Source organism: Gigantopelta aegis, chromosome 3 (assembly GCF_016097555.1).
Source record: "Gigantopelta aegis isolate Gae_Host chromosome 3, Gae_host_genome, whole genome shotgun sequence".
Classification (NCBI taxonomy): Eukaryota; Metazoa; Mollusca; class Gastropoda; order Neomphalida; family Peltospiridae; genus Gigantopelta; species Gigantopelta aegis.
In genome coordinates, this window is record NC_054701.1 from 16,097,253 (window position 1) to 16,112,823 (window position 15,571).

Genomic DNA, 15,571 nt, shown 5'->3' on the forward strand with positions numbered 1-15,571 from the left:
AACATATGTCATAGTGATTAAAAACAAGGATCTGTCACTTTAAATAACTGTGAGTTACATTAGGAAAAGATTGGCACTTCTTAAAATGACACTTTTTAAAAAATAATTAAATTGAGGTGTGGGTGGGGGCAATCTGATTAAAATTAACTCTACTGGTCTCAACAGTAGATCTAACAGCATTGTGTGGAACCCCATGTCCAAGTGATATTTTATCTATAAATAACAATTTAAATATCAACCAATTACACTTCGCCTTTTATAGCGTTATTCGGGAGCATACAAATTCTAAAAATATCGGGCGAGACTATTTATGCAATAGGCGAACTTGTTGGTCTATTTCAACATTGAAAAAAACAAGGGGAAAGTGTAGTAATAAACTCTGGATTGTATACTAGTATAAACAGATTTCATTGGTATACCATCACCGTTTTTGTGTGTTTTTTTGTCTTGAAACAAATTTTATAAAAAAAATTATATTGAAATTAGTTTCCGGCATACTTCATAATTCACCCGAATCATTTCGTATACCCGTGGCATAATCCTGAATGTTTTCAAATTCTTTTCAAATCACTGGCATGATTTTGCAAGTAAGGTTTTGATTGGTCGAATGAAAGGTCAACTGGACATGAGCTCCAACGGGCTGCTATTAGATCCACATGTAATAGTGGAGCTAATTTTAATTAGATTGGGGTGGGGGTAACTGCCCTGCAGGACCAGTAATGAGCTCACTTATGGGTTGGCAGATATATTTAGCACTTTTCATTAGTATTTCACTTTTTAGATTTTAATTGTTATAAAATTTAACATAAAAATTAAAAGTAAGAATGGGAACTGTATTTCAATCTCAAAATTATAGTTTGAATTGAGAAACTGTTGAATTTCACAGACTCAGAATTCATTTACAGTCATGAGCATGTTCACCAGCACACAAACCATACAATGTCTGTGTCCGTATCTGTAAAGAGGGTTAGTGTAGTGTCAGTATACACATATAAATGGAAAACAAAATTGTCTATAAAAATAGCCCTTGCAAAATCAATATTCTTGAAAATGTTAACTGTGATTAATCCATAAATATTGTTATAAATTCACACTGCAATGTAAGTTAATATATTAATGATCATTATATTAAGACCAGTAAACAACACAATATTTATACAGTATAACAATTCACCGGGTATCCCAACATTTATTAATGAAAGAGAAACAAAATAAAAATAATTGTAATAACCTCTGGCAGGTTTTGCTTTAGAACATGTTAACCATACTCTTAGCACAAGCAGCCATTTTAATATATACTGAACTCGAGTGAAAATACACCAGGGGCCTAATTCACAAAGGTCTCTTAGGCTCTGCTAGACAACAAAGCATCCTTTTTGTAAGTCTTTTAGCATTGCACTGCGAGATCGCAAAGTTGCGAGAGTTTAGTGAATTAGGCCCCTGATCTGTAGTTGTAACAAGGATAGGAGAAGAAATACTAATACATCTAACTGATCTTTTTTAACTGGATGTATTCTGGTAGGCAATAAATAACTCAAACATTGTATACACAGGTTAGGGGTATTGAGTATTTTATAGAAACCTAAGACATGTGATAGTTTCCATGTAATCCATGTAAAAATTCCAAGTGATTCATTTGTAGCTGTTTGGTAGTAATGCTAATATGAATAAATGTTGCTATTCAGATTCGGGCATTTTTGTTTAATTTGGGCAAAACCCTTACCAAAATGAGGAAATGTTTTATTTAAGGAAGGAAGGAAATGTTTTATTTAACGACGCACTCAACACATTTTATGTTCAGTTATATGGCGTCAGACATATAGTTAAGGACCACACAGATATTGAGAGAGGAAACCTGCTGTCGCCACTTCATGGGCTACTTTTTTTTTATTAGCAGCAAAGGATCTTTTATATACACCATCCCACAGACAGGATAGTACATACCATGGCCTTTGTTACACCAGCTGTGGAGCACTGGCTGGAACGAGAAATAGCCCAATGGGTCCACCGATGGGGATCGATCCTAGACCGACCGTGCATCAAGCGAACCCTTTACCACTGGGCTACGTCCCACCTCACCAAAATGAGAGCCCGTACGCCTATGCAACCATGTTTGTTTTATATGCCTCTATCTAGATCAGTAATATCACTTAACAATTATTGAGCAATTAACCACGACAACCAGCTATGCTGTGAAGATTGCCACCATGTTTTCAATTACCCACGACATTTAAATTCCCATGGAGCTTGCAATTTTCTATGTCACTTTTTAAAAATAATTATTATTTGTTTTAATATTGACAAATTAAACTCCTCTCATACACATTAACCTCAAAGCTGCCAAGGAAAATGTAGTGGAGAATATTTTGTCCAAGGAATAATTTTTGCCGTGGATCATTTTCTTAATTGCCTGGGTTGTTCTGGAATTTGTATTGACTCTTTTGTATTTCTCAATATGTCTCAATACACTGTAATAAATAACAATACTAAATTATGCAAATACACAAACAGTCTTAACATATACCAATCAAATTAGCTTAACAAAACAAATATAAAGAGGACATGTATTGCTTAACACAAACAATTTAGATACATGATTTTATAATGTTAAATCATGAAAAATACTTAAGCAAAATCACATTTAAAATATTCATACATAAAATCATATATAAACAATTCAGATACATGATTTTATAATGTTAAATCATGAAAATAGTTAGTTAAGTAAAATTATATTTAAAATTCATATTATATAAAATCATACATAACAGAAAACAAAACCTTAGAATTAAAATAAAATCAAAAAAATTTCATCACATCTGTCAACCCATGTTCCCTACCAGGCCCGACAAATTTCAGTATCTCCTAAGTTCATGGGCCTTAACTCTGTCACAAATAGATAAATCGCCAATAAATACAAACTTGATCTGTAACAGTACTTGATAAAGCTATATAAAAAATATCAGCTCAATATCTCAAGGCATTGTTGAAAAAACGTCCAGAAAACTATATGTGGGACAGACAGATGGACGGACAGACAGAAGAACATAGATGAAACCTATAGTCCCTTCTGGTTGGACCAGCAGAGGACTAATAAGAAAAACCTGCTCCTGCAGGCACCTCAGTTAAAAGGCCACGTTTAAAGAAGCCAATTATTGTTTCAAATCATCTAATATAGTACAAACTGACCTGTATTAAACAGCCACCTGATTATTCCAAATTATCCAATATAGTAGCCATCTGTCTATTACTGTTTACAGTTTATTTAATTATCAGTGTATCTTTACTCTATTATTGTCATTATACTTCATTCATGCTGTATCACATTACACACTAAACTCTAGTGTGACTGCCTTTGTCTTCAGATATTCATGAAGTGCCTCTTCACCTGAATAAATAGAAGGCATATTAATTGAGAGAGAGAGAGAGAGAGAGAGAGAGAGAGAGAGAGAGAGGAGAGAGAGACTGAGGGAGAGAGGGGAAAGAGAGACTGAGGGAGAGGAAAGAGAGACTGAGGGGGAGAGAGAGAGAGAGTGAGTGATAGGGAGGGAGAGAGAGAGAGAGAGAGAGAGAGAGAGAGGGAGAGAGAGAGAGAGAGATAGGGAGAGAGAGAGAGAGAGAGAGAGAGAGAGAGAGAGGGAGGGAGAGAGAGAGAGAGAGAGAGAGAGAGAGGAGAGAGAGAGAGAGAGAGAGAGAGAGAGGGAGAGAGAGAGAGAGAGAGAGAGAGAGAGAGAGAGAGAGAGAGAGTGAGTGATAGGGAGAGAGGAGAGAGTGAGAGAGAGGAGAGGGGAAAGAGAGGAGAGAGGAAAGAGAGACTGAGAGGGAAGGGAGAGTGAGTGATAGGGAGAGAGTGATAGGGAGGGAGGAGGGAGAGAGAGAGAGAGGGGGTGAGGGAGAGAGAGAGAGAGAGAGAGAGAGAGTGACAGAGAGAGAGAGACAGAGAGGGAAGGAGGGAGGGAGAGAGAGAGAGAGGGAGAGAAAAAGTGGGAGCGAGGAAGGTGGGGAGAAAAACACTGATAAAAAGAGAAAGACAGAGAGAGACAGGTAGACACAGATACAGAGAGAAATACAGATAGGACAACTCACAAAATACAGAAGCATATTGTCAGTGATTCAAGCATGTGAATAGGCAATACTAAGAATGATGCCGTGACAACACAAAGATATGGAAATTTCACATCAACAAAAAAACCCACATCCCTCAAATATAGGAAACTACCAAGGAGAATGAATTTTATATAAACCTCTAACAAGTAAAAAAACAACCCAAAACCCTAATCAAAGCTAGATAAAATCAAACACTAGAATACCTAAATCTTTTCCGAAGCCGGACTGTTTGAATCCTCCGAATGGTGCGGCGACGTCTGTCTTGTTGTACGTGTTGACAAACACCGTCCCCGCCTGGATACTGTCGGCCACGTGCATTGCCTTGTTCAGGTCTTTAGTAAACACACCAGATGCCAGGCCGTACTCGGTGTCATTCGCTCGCTTGATGACGCCATCTATGTCACTGAAATCATAACAACAGTAGATACTGACAGAAAGAAAGAAATAATATAGGTTTACTGAAATCTCAGCACATTTTAAACTACTGTGTCTATATTGTGTCTAATAATGGTTATTTCAAACTTGAGGGAGAGAGAGAGAGAGAGAGAGAGAGAGAGAGAGAGAGAGAGAGAGAGAGAGAGAGAGAGAGATAGAGAGAGAGAGCCAGTGACAAACACGGAAAGAGATAGATGAAAAAAGAAATAGACTCTGTGAGAGAGACACAGAGAGAGAGAGAGACAGAGAAGGAAAGGGAGGGGGATGGAGGGGGAAGCAGAGAGAGAGAGAGCCAGTGACAAAGACGAAAAGAGAGGGGAGAGATAGAGAGATGAAGAAAGAAAGAGACAGAGTGAGAAAGACACAGAGAGAAAGACAGGGAGGGGGAGGGAGAGAGAGAGCCAGTGACAAAGACGGAAAGAGAGAGGAGAGATAGAGAGATGAAGAAAGAAAGAGACTGAGAGTGAGAGACAGACAGAAAGAGAGAAAGAGGGAGGAGAAAACTGCTCTGCCACATAAGCTACTTTTTTTATTAGCACCAGTGGATCTTTTGCATAGACAGGGTATGAATAGGATACCCTTTGATATTCCACTCATGTGGCATTAATTGGAATGTGAAATAAATAGAGGATAATAAACGAGTTACCAGTTATTATGAAATTTATGTCCTGAGTGAAATAATTTTCAGCTGTCATGAAAATTATTTCACAAGGGACATAAATTTGATAATAATTGGTACCGAGTTTGTTATTCTATTTATTACCTCAGCTATTTTTCTCGAAAAACCAAGGCCAACCTGTATAGAAACGAGGTAAACCACTTTACACACTGTTCTGAGAATCGCTATAACCGTGCAATTTAATCACGTTCATAGATAATTTTCAAAAACAAAAGTTATTTTTATTCTACTACAAAAGCTATAATGAAATGCATTAAAATGACATTTTGTTATAAATTTAACACCAAAAACAGAGAGCTATAAAATGCAAACTCTTTAAAATACATGACGTAATTTTGTGTTCTTGCCAAATCGTGATGACGTCATATTTAGTACCGACAAGGTTATTGGTTTGTCAGCGTCAAATTGTCCAATAGTATTGTTCATTAGACTAATGCAGAATATTTCTCACTGAGAAAATATGGAAAATATTTTCCCTGTTATGAGTGACTGCTGGGGTAATAAAAGAAAAACATCCACCGAGTGCAGCTGATCCTACAACCCATCATATTAATTGCTCTATTACTGAGCTATATCACGTCTCCTATGTAACGGAAATCATGACAGCATTACATGCTGGCCTAAGCTATCTGGTTTGTTTGTCCAGCACAGAAGATAAAAGTGATCACTGCAATAATTTGGTTTAGTGGTCTTAGTGCATGCACTTTGGATTACAGACAATAGGCCTACGGATACCGTAACAAAATTCTGTACAATGTTAACAGTTTACTATTTTGTTTTAATCTAAATTGCTTTTATGAAATAAACTGTGTATTGTGAATTACCCATCGATGAACTTGGAAATGATCATAACTGGTCCGAATGATTCTTCTTTGGCAATGAACATGTCATCCTCCACATCAGTGAATATTGTCGGCTCCATGAACAAGCCTGCAAATAAACCACAACACCATAACTTCAGGAACATACCAAGCAGGAGTAGAGGGGTGTAGCTACTCACACATCCCCCCAAAATACTCCTTTTAGTTTATATGTACTCTTTTTCGTCTAGCTGGAAAAGACTGTGCCCTAATTCCATTTTCACCGACTCCCCTTGTTATTTTAAGCTTAATACAGCCATGAAATTTCTACAATAGTAATGTTGTGTTCTAATACAATCATCATGTAATAATATCTTAACAGGTTGGGTTTTTGGTTTTTTTTTAAGTAACTGTGTATTCGAATACACTTTAAAGACAATAATATGAGGCAACAATAAAACTGGTTTCTTACACACCTGTTGGTGAGAACATCATTCGTTAGTTTTGATAACACATACTTGTTAACAATTTCAAAATATACGACTGGCTGCTCCTAGGTGATGACCAGGTCACCAATGCCATACATCCAATAAAAAAACAGCACGATCGAAATCAATTACACTGTGACATATAGTTAACCTGACAATCATTTGTCTGTAAGCTGGCTACAAGCCCAATGGCTGTAAATAACTTTTAGTTGAAAAAGATGTTAAAATTGGCTTAAAACCTGATTTTTGAGGATATATAAGAAATAGAATAATACATTAGTGTCCGTTAGATACCATTTATCTTCAAACTTATTTCTTAAAAATGTATCAAACTTGCTTTCGTTCGTTAAGATACATTTTAGAACAATTTGATGTAAGATAAATGGTATCTAACGGCCACTCATGTATTATCCTCTATTTAACATGTTACTTTCATAACTTTATATTTCAATACAACATTAATATACGAAATGCTAAAAGTTCTTTCTACTTAATACTGCATTATATCCGAACTCTGTGACTAAAATTTATCTAAAAATATTTTGTATAATATATTCAACTAAGTAATTTTATTCAGTGGATGGCTAGTTGTGAAATAAACCACTTTCCGTATAGAAGAATTAATTATTGTAACAGCACTCGGTGATCACTGAAAACACATACCTGGGCGGTCCACCTGCTTCCCCCCATACACCAACTTGGCCCCCTGCTCCACGCCTTTCTTACAGTACGCTAGTAGTTTGTTCAGATGGTTCCGGTGATTCTGGGGTCCGTGGTCAACAGATCTGTCAAGAGGGTCACCAATCTTCATCTTCTTTACCTCCTCTACCTATGTAATAAAATTAATAGTTACCTTCTCTGACTGTGTAAAAAAATTAGTTACCTCCTCCATCTGTGTTATAAAATTAATAGTTACCTCCTCTACCGGTGTAATAAAATCAATCATTACCTTCCCTACATGTGTAATACAATTAATAGTTACCTCCTCTGCCTGAATAATACAATTAATAGTTACCTCCTTCACCTGTGTAATAAAACTAATAGTTACCTCCACTACCTGTGTAATAAAATCAATCATTACCTCCTTTACCTGTGTAATAGTTACTTCCTATACCTGTAATAGTTACTTCCTCTACCTGTGTAATACAATTAATAATTACTTCCTCTACCTGCGTAATACAATTAATAGTTACTTCCTCTACCTGTGTAATATAATTAATAGTTACTTCCTCTACCTGTGTAATACAATTAAGTTACTTCCTCTACCAGTGTAAAACAAATTATAGTTGCTGTCTCTACCTGTGTAATACCCTTTATACTTACCTCAACCTGTGTAAAACAAATTATTGTTATACTTTCCAGTGATTAAACAATTACTTCATTACACTATATTTCAAATGATAAAAACAGTACTTTAAAGACATACCACTCTTCTGACAAACTCATCATGCACCGACTCCTCAACAAACAGTCGGCCAGCTGCAATACAGTTCTCTCCCTTGTTGAAAAACACTGCTCCACAGCCCTGCAATAAACAAGTAGTCAATTCCAGTATCACTCACAATACAGTCACTGCATATTTTAAATCCTTAATATATCTGATTATTTCGTTCATAAATAACACAGATTTTCCATTTCTAACATGACAACCGTGAGTCAATGTGCAAATCAGCATTTGGTCGAGTGATCAAAATTTGTAAAACAGAAAAATTCCACTTACATTATTAATATTACTATTAAAGCCAAAAGTCTTTGTCTGAAACCATCCACTTTAAAAAAAAAAAAACCCACAAAGTTAAAACTAATATTACAACTACAATTATTCAGGTAAAATAAGATTAAATATTTTTCAGCAGTAACTAAACTACCGGTAATGTTACTTCTACTTTGATAGACTAATTTTTTTAACATTTATCTGATTTAACTGGACCAGCAAAAACATAGAGTTCAAATTGTTTTCGACAAAATATGAGCTATACTCACTTGTCACTTTGGGTGACATATAAACCATGCAACGTCGGAAGGAAATGTTTTATTTAATGACGCACTCAACACATTTTATTTACAATTATATGGCAAGGGATCTTTTATATGCACCATCCCACAGAAAGGATAGCACATACCACAGCCTTTGATGTACCAGTCGTGGTGCACTGGAACCATGTAATTTCGGATTAGAATGTTAAAAATTATTAACCGAGCAAATTAGACAGCAAGGCCATTTGGCTTAAACTGATTGAGATTTTTGAGGGCATTACGGCCAGACAAGTAGGCAAACTTCAACAGGTGTCTTAATATAACACAACAGCACCCATTCAAAATTTTGAAAAGCATGAACGTCTTCATGTTTTCATAATAATCAACTTTCAGGAGTCTCGTTCGAGTATGACGACCCATGAAAGTAACATGAAAATAAGGCATGGCCAGTTTGGCCTTGACAATCTCTTTAATTTTCAATGGCATTGGGGGCATACGACTAGGCGATTCAAGCCCTAAACTTGACATACCGTATATCGCCATGTATTAGCAGACTCTGTGGATAAGCCGACCTCTTAGTTTTCCCCTCAATATCTGGTACAAAATGGTTGGTATGATGTATAAGCTGACTCAACTTTTATGTAGTTAAAATGGGCAAAAATATATTCTGGGGCGTAGCCAGAGAGGAAAAAACGCTGAGGCAAACCTAGACCTGTAAAATAAATATCAGTGTCATGGGAAAAATAAAATAAATCTGGGGAAATTCCAGACGAGGTAATTGTCTCGTCTGCCTCATGCTGGCTACGCCATTGATATCCGATTGAGATATTGTCGATTTCGGGCAACAGTGAATCGCGGGAATTTGTTTTGGTGAACCGATCGAAGTACAAAGTACAAAAACTATTTTAATAAAGATTTTACGATAGCTGAAAAAAATTAAGGTTTTTAAAAAAAATCCCCTAATGTCGGATAACATTATTCTGTTCTTTTCATTTCTTGAATCGATCGTATGGACATCGCTAGCTGATAAATGAAGTTTCACTTTTATACAGCAGTGTAAATATTATTTAACACCCACAACAGATAATTGCAATGATGAACACAATCTATTCCGTTATTTTTATAAGTATGATATCTCTAATATAACATAGTATACATGTATCATAATGTATTAGAAATTGCAAAATCAACAATGATGGTTAGTAAATATCATCAATTCCAACCAATTAAATCTGCAATTGAGGACAAAATATCAGTGGTCATAAAAATATTTAATGAACGTTCTGATCACAACACATTCGGTGCCAAATACTGGTGCTACTTGTCAGTGGCTCTTACCGGAAATTGTCGACACAATAAAGACATTTCAATTCATTTCTCAAATAAAATATAACTTTTATTGTGTGTATCAAACAATCAAATGGACACTTGTATGTGACTTAATATGGGCTGATTAAATAACGCAACGGTAAGGTTTTGAAGCCGAGATTGACCAACGCATTTTCGTTAGTATTGTATTTTCGTACATGCCGCTATTTTGTTGTATTTTCTTAAAGACATTTTTTGTTAACACTGTGTATTGGCCGACCCCTCTTCTCATGATGGTATTTAGAGGCTTGAAAAGTCGGCTAATACACAGCGATATACGGTAGATGTACCATTTCTGTATGTGTAATAAAAACAATACAAGCTATCCATGGAGTGATTGTATTAAAGTGCCACAATCAAAGTGACAAACCATTCTGATGGCTTTGTCCAGGTCACAGTCAGCGAATATGATAAGCGGAGACTTCCCTCCCAGCTCCAATGACACCTTCTTCAGATTGATTCGAGCACAGCTGAAGTGTAGACAACATCAAGTGAAAATCTTTGTCAGACATATTTTACATGTTGAAAACAGGAGATTCTTGAGGTGGTTTTAATTTGAAAACATTGAACTAAACATAATATCTGGTAATACACATACAGGTTACCACAAAATATGGACCTGGTAATATTTTTTTTATTTTTTTTACAATTCCCAAAATTCCTCTTACTAATTAAATTTCCTTCACATGTTATTCATTGATATCACTGTTTTCACTTTACTGATACTTACAGGATATTTCATGTTTTTTGTCAAATAAGATTTGTATCTCAATGAGTGAAGTTTGCAATCATATGTCACAAGTTGCGCTTAAACAAAAATGAAAAAATTTAGAAGATTTCCTCTAAGACTGTATGTCAGAATTATCTAATGTTTGACATCCAATAGCCGATGATTAATAAATCAATGTGCAAAACAAACTAACTTTCCTAGAGCTTTGAAATGATAAATGATGTGCAGGTTTCGACATGGATGGAATTCCAAATCTTCTACTTGACAATTACAGTATTCTGCTGAAACACCCCTGAAAATGGGTTTACGCTTACAGCAAAAGTTGCTATACTTGCATGAATTCTCAACCACAATCATTTTGGTATGGTCCAAACATTACTTTTCTCTTACTCTTTATCTCTTCTCTCTTTTTACACACAAATAGTTTTTAAAAACTGAACCGAATTTACGAAGCCTGTTTATGACTTACACACGTGTAACTACATACATTTACTATACTTAAACACCTGTGGTTAAAAAAAAACAGGCTTCGTAAAGTTGGCCCATAATATTTAGGCCTAAAACTGGCCAAAGTTAATGTTTGCAAAGAAGACTCCAGCTAGTACAAAACTATAAGTATGATAAACTAACAATAAAATTGCAGTAGTTAGTATCTTACCTGGACATTATTGTTTTCCCAACTGCTGTTGATCCAGTGAATCCGAGTTTCCGCACATCAGGATGGTCGGACAATGCCTGGCCAACTCGCGCCCCTTATAGCAATAATAATAACTGTCATTAGTTCACTAGAATATCAACCCCTGCAATTAAGAAAATGTCCATGGCAAAAAAAAAACAAGCCGTGGAAAACAAATTCTAATATAGTCCACAGCAGAAAACAGTACCGTGGAGAATGAAAAACTCCACGGCATTGCCGATTTCTGCGGGCAATTGCAGGGGTTGGAATATATAAGCACATTATCTAAAATTATTATCACGAATGCTCCGTGAGACTGTTATTTAGTAGAGTGTTTTAAAATTCAGGTGTTATAAAAATGACATAGGAATGTGGTTTAGTCAGTTTAGAAAAGGAAAAGACTATTTGTTTAACGACAGGTGGGCCCATTTTGACCTACAGCTAGGTATCTAGCATGTGGTTATCTCAACACCTGGCTAAGAGAAAGAAAACCTACAGCCACAAAACAGGCTACATCTTTCACAAGGACAAACACGTATTATATGACCATATCCCTGCAAGGTTCAGGCATGCCTATCCTGGATCTGGTTGCCTTTCATAAAGGAAAAAGGGACCTTTTATACACATTTTCCCATAGATAGCACAATACATACTATGACTTTTGATTTCCAGTCGTGGGGCATTGGTTTGGATGAGAGAAAAAAACATGATTTGACCAAGGACAATGGAAAAGATTGTCGATAAAAATAAAGCATCCATGTTGGTTTGTTAGAATGTTATCATTGCAAGAGATTAAGTTTCTTTTATGACTAATTTTGTTTTTTTTACTGTGTTAATTTTTAAAAAAATCTATTTCACTGTGTTCATTACATTTCATTTCAACTTCTTTTCGTGCTTATATCCAATTAAGGTTCAAGCATGCTGTCCTGGGCACACACCTCAGCTATCTGGGCTGTCTGTCCAGGACAGTGGGTTAGTTGTTAATTGTTAGTGATTAGTGAGAGAGAAGAGGGTGTAGTGGCCTTACACCAACCCAATGAGTTGTTAAAACTCGCTCCGAGTGGGAGCTGCGAACCCTGTACCTGCCAGAATTATGTCCGATTGCTTAACCACAACACCACCGAGGCTGGTATTTCACTGTGTTAATTGTCAGCCGAAGCAAGTGAACAACTCAAGTAAAACTTGTATTATTACATTGAAGAATATTTCTTAAATGAGCCACTCACCTGATCCAGGCAGAATGTTGATAACTCCGGGAGGGAATCCTGCCCTGACAACCAACTCGGCAAATTTCAGAGCTGTCAGCGGCGTCACCTTCATGATAAACATTACAATGTAAAATTCCACTGCAAGGCCTGAAACAGTTTATTTTAATACAAAACAAATGCATTAAAGGGACAGACCCTAGTTTTTAAACACAAAGCATATTTTTCACCTAAACTCTAGTTTCAACCCGTAAAAATTGACAATAAGTTTGGTTAATTTACAAACCTGTAACAGATATGGATACAACAGAGTGAAACAAGAGTCTGCGACTTTGAAATACCCTTAAAAATAAACTAAAATGTGATTCCATAAGTTACTTCTCAGACACATGTGCATTTTTAAAAATATGAAAAATGCAGTTTGTGGTATTAAAAACACCAAGAACACTTCGGCTGTACAGTAGTGGATAATTTAAACAATACAATACAAGTAATGTTTGAATTCAGTGATCATAAACGGCTCTAATAGTGAGAAATATGCCGTAGTGTTTAAAATGTGGGATCTGTCTCTTTAAATGAAACAAGCATTCTGACAGTATTGCTAAATCAATACATGTCCCTGCCAGGTTCAACAAATATTGTTTTATTGTCTAAGTTCAAGGGCCATAACTCTGTCAAACATTGGTAAATCGCCATGAAAGTTAAATTTCATCTGTAACTGTACAAGACAAAGCAATACACAATAACCGGCCTTGGTGGGGAAGTGGTTGAGCCTGGTACAGGCTGGTAGGTACAGGGTTCGCAGCCCGGTAGCGGTTCCAACCCAGAGCAAGTTTTGAAAGGCTCAATGGGTAGGTGTAAGACCACTACACCCTCTTCTCTCTCACTAACAACTAACCAACTAACAACTAACCCACTGTCCTGGACAGATAGCCCAAATAGCTGAGGTGTGTGCTCAGGACAGCGTGTTTGAACCTTAATTGGATATACGCATGAAAATATAAGCTGAAATGAAATGAAAGTCAAATTTCATGTGTAACAGTACAAGACAAAGCAATAAACAATATTTCAGCTCAGTATCTTGAGCCACTGTTAAAAAGTCTGGGAATCTATATGAGGGACAGATAGACAGATAGAAAGACTGGTAGGGGACCAAAAACTTTACACTGCCTAATAAGTAGAATAACACATAGAAATGACAGATACAATAAATTTTAGTGTAAAAAAGGATACACGGTTTTTGGTGAAGCAATTTATTTTTATTAATCTAGAGGTGTTTTGTTTTTTAATTAATATATAAGTTCAACTTTGTTACCTGTGCTGGTTTCAGCACCACAGTGTTACCAGCAGCCAGACAGGCAGCCATTTTCCATGCCAGCATCATCAGTGGGTAGTTCCATGGCACAACAATACCACAAACACTGCAACAGAAAGAACAGTACCGTGAAATCAACTTTTGTTCATGGTGTTCAACAAATTTTAGAATATCTAAATAAGGGTTGTTCCAGAACTAATCACCTCAGAGGGTGTGGGTGGGGGAGTGGGTGAATGGGAGGCAATCTTTTATATATCTATTCACTGAAAAATACATTTTCTATTAATGGGGAAAATGAGGTGGATCCACAAGGCGTACCATAACAATTACTGTCCCTCCCCCACAATGTGATCATTTTGGAATGGCCCTAAAGGTCTCTAAGTAGTACTAAACCAAATAACTTCCGGCTGGGTCAAAGTTCGAGGAGCACCAAACTTTTGATAGACAAGTGAACACCACAAGTCCTGTGATTGGTGATAAATGTGAGTGTGTTGATTGTAAATGAAAATAGTTTCATCTGGGCAAAAATGTATGCAATTTTATTTCATCTAGTACCACTGTGTCAAGTAGCCTTGTGCTTGAAACATGTATGGAGTACCTGTAACAAAAAAGTAGCCTACTCTAATTTTGTGCGGAACTAGGGTAGTCATAGACACTACCTGTTATCTCAGAAATGAGCAGCTTTACCCCCAATTTTTTTCTGATTCACTTTAAGGGTGAGGGGTGGTAGTATTTATATCTGTGGCGTTTATTTGGATTGAGTTTTAGCCACATATGTTACCATTGTCATCTATGGGATTTGATTTGGTAGTATACACCCTCTATTTCTAACTGAGAGAAATCTTTTTGTACGGTTATGGTGCAAACTTACCCAATGGGCTCTCTCTTAGTGTATGTTAAATTCTTGTTTGGTCTGGCATGATTCACTGGAATGGTTGTGCCCTGTAACGACAGTGAGACATTGGGACGGTCAACATTCATTTCACTCATTTCATGCACTTACCAATGGTATTCCTCTTCTCTGATATATTTTCACGTTTATATCCACTTAGTTTTAAGTGGTTAATGAGACAGAAGTAAATGCTGCGACCATACATTCTGTAAAACGAGCTACTAAAACTCATCTGTGCTGGATTCAGTATCAAGAAATAAACCCAGTACAGTACGAATTAGTTACTTGTTTACAATGATACCCGAGTTTTACAACGAAACACAAGTTTTACCATGTATCGGAGTCTTACAATGTCAATTGATTATTCTTTCAACCTTGTTAATACAGCACATATTTACCTGGAGTCTAATTCCCCAAAACCTTGCAACTTTGTTTTGATGTGATGTTGTTTAACAGAGCTTAAGAGAGCTGTGTGGATTAAACAGCTAAATGTTTTATTAAAGGGACAGACCCTAGTTTTTAAACACTACAGCATATATTTCACTATTAGAGCCGTTTATGATCACTGAAATCAAACATTACATATATTTTATTGTTTAGATTATCCATTTCTGTTTCTGGTCATCCAATTGTTTCTAATACCACAAAATGTATTTTCATATTTTTAAAAACGCATGTGCGTCTGAGAAGTAGAGGTTATTGATTCGAGTTCTAGTCCATTTTTTATGGATATTTTGCGGTTTTAACTTCACAGACTCTTCTTAAAGTCTGTTGTAACTTTATCCAAATGTGTTAAGAGGTTTATAGATTAACTAAACTTAGTGTCCATTTTTCCGAGTTAAAACTAGGGTCTGCGCCTTTAATAAGGACATATCTGAAATCCCTTGATTGGCTCTTTC

The 15,571-nt window shown here is 36.2% G+C and overlaps 1 protein-coding gene across 1 annotated transcript in view; it reads right to left on the minus strand.

Moving 5' to 3' along the window:
* Positions 1 to 1,997: 1,997 nt before the first annotated feature.
* LOC121367582 (cytosolic 10-formyltetrahydrofolate dehydrogenase-like) overlaps positions 1,998 to 15,571 on the minus strand; it is a 51,699-nt gene continuing 38,125 nt past the window's right edge. Inside the window, exons 15-24 of the mRNA XM_041491852.1 lie at positions 14,652 to 14,722; positions 13,781 to 13,886; positions 12,487 to 12,574; positions 11,243 to 11,336; positions 10,225 to 10,324; positions 7,936 to 8,034; positions 7,173 to 7,338; positions 6,046 to 6,151; positions 4,311 to 4,510; positions 1,998 to 3,388 (exon numbers count right to left, since the gene is read on the minus strand). Coding sequence (XP_041347786.1) covers positions 3,327 to 3,388; positions 4,311 to 4,510; positions 6,046 to 6,151; positions 7,173 to 7,338; positions 7,936 to 8,034; positions 10,225 to 10,324; positions 11,243 to 11,336; positions 12,487 to 12,574; positions 13,781 to 13,886; positions 14,652 to 14,722 — 1,092 coding nt within the window. The 3' untranslated portion in view covers positions 1,998 to 3,326. The remainder of the gene's footprint in view (positions 3,389 to 4,310; positions 4,511 to 6,045; positions 6,152 to 7,172; positions 7,339 to 7,935; positions 8,035 to 10,224; positions 10,325 to 11,242; positions 11,337 to 12,486; positions 12,575 to 13,780; positions 13,887 to 14,651; positions 14,723 to 15,571) is intronic.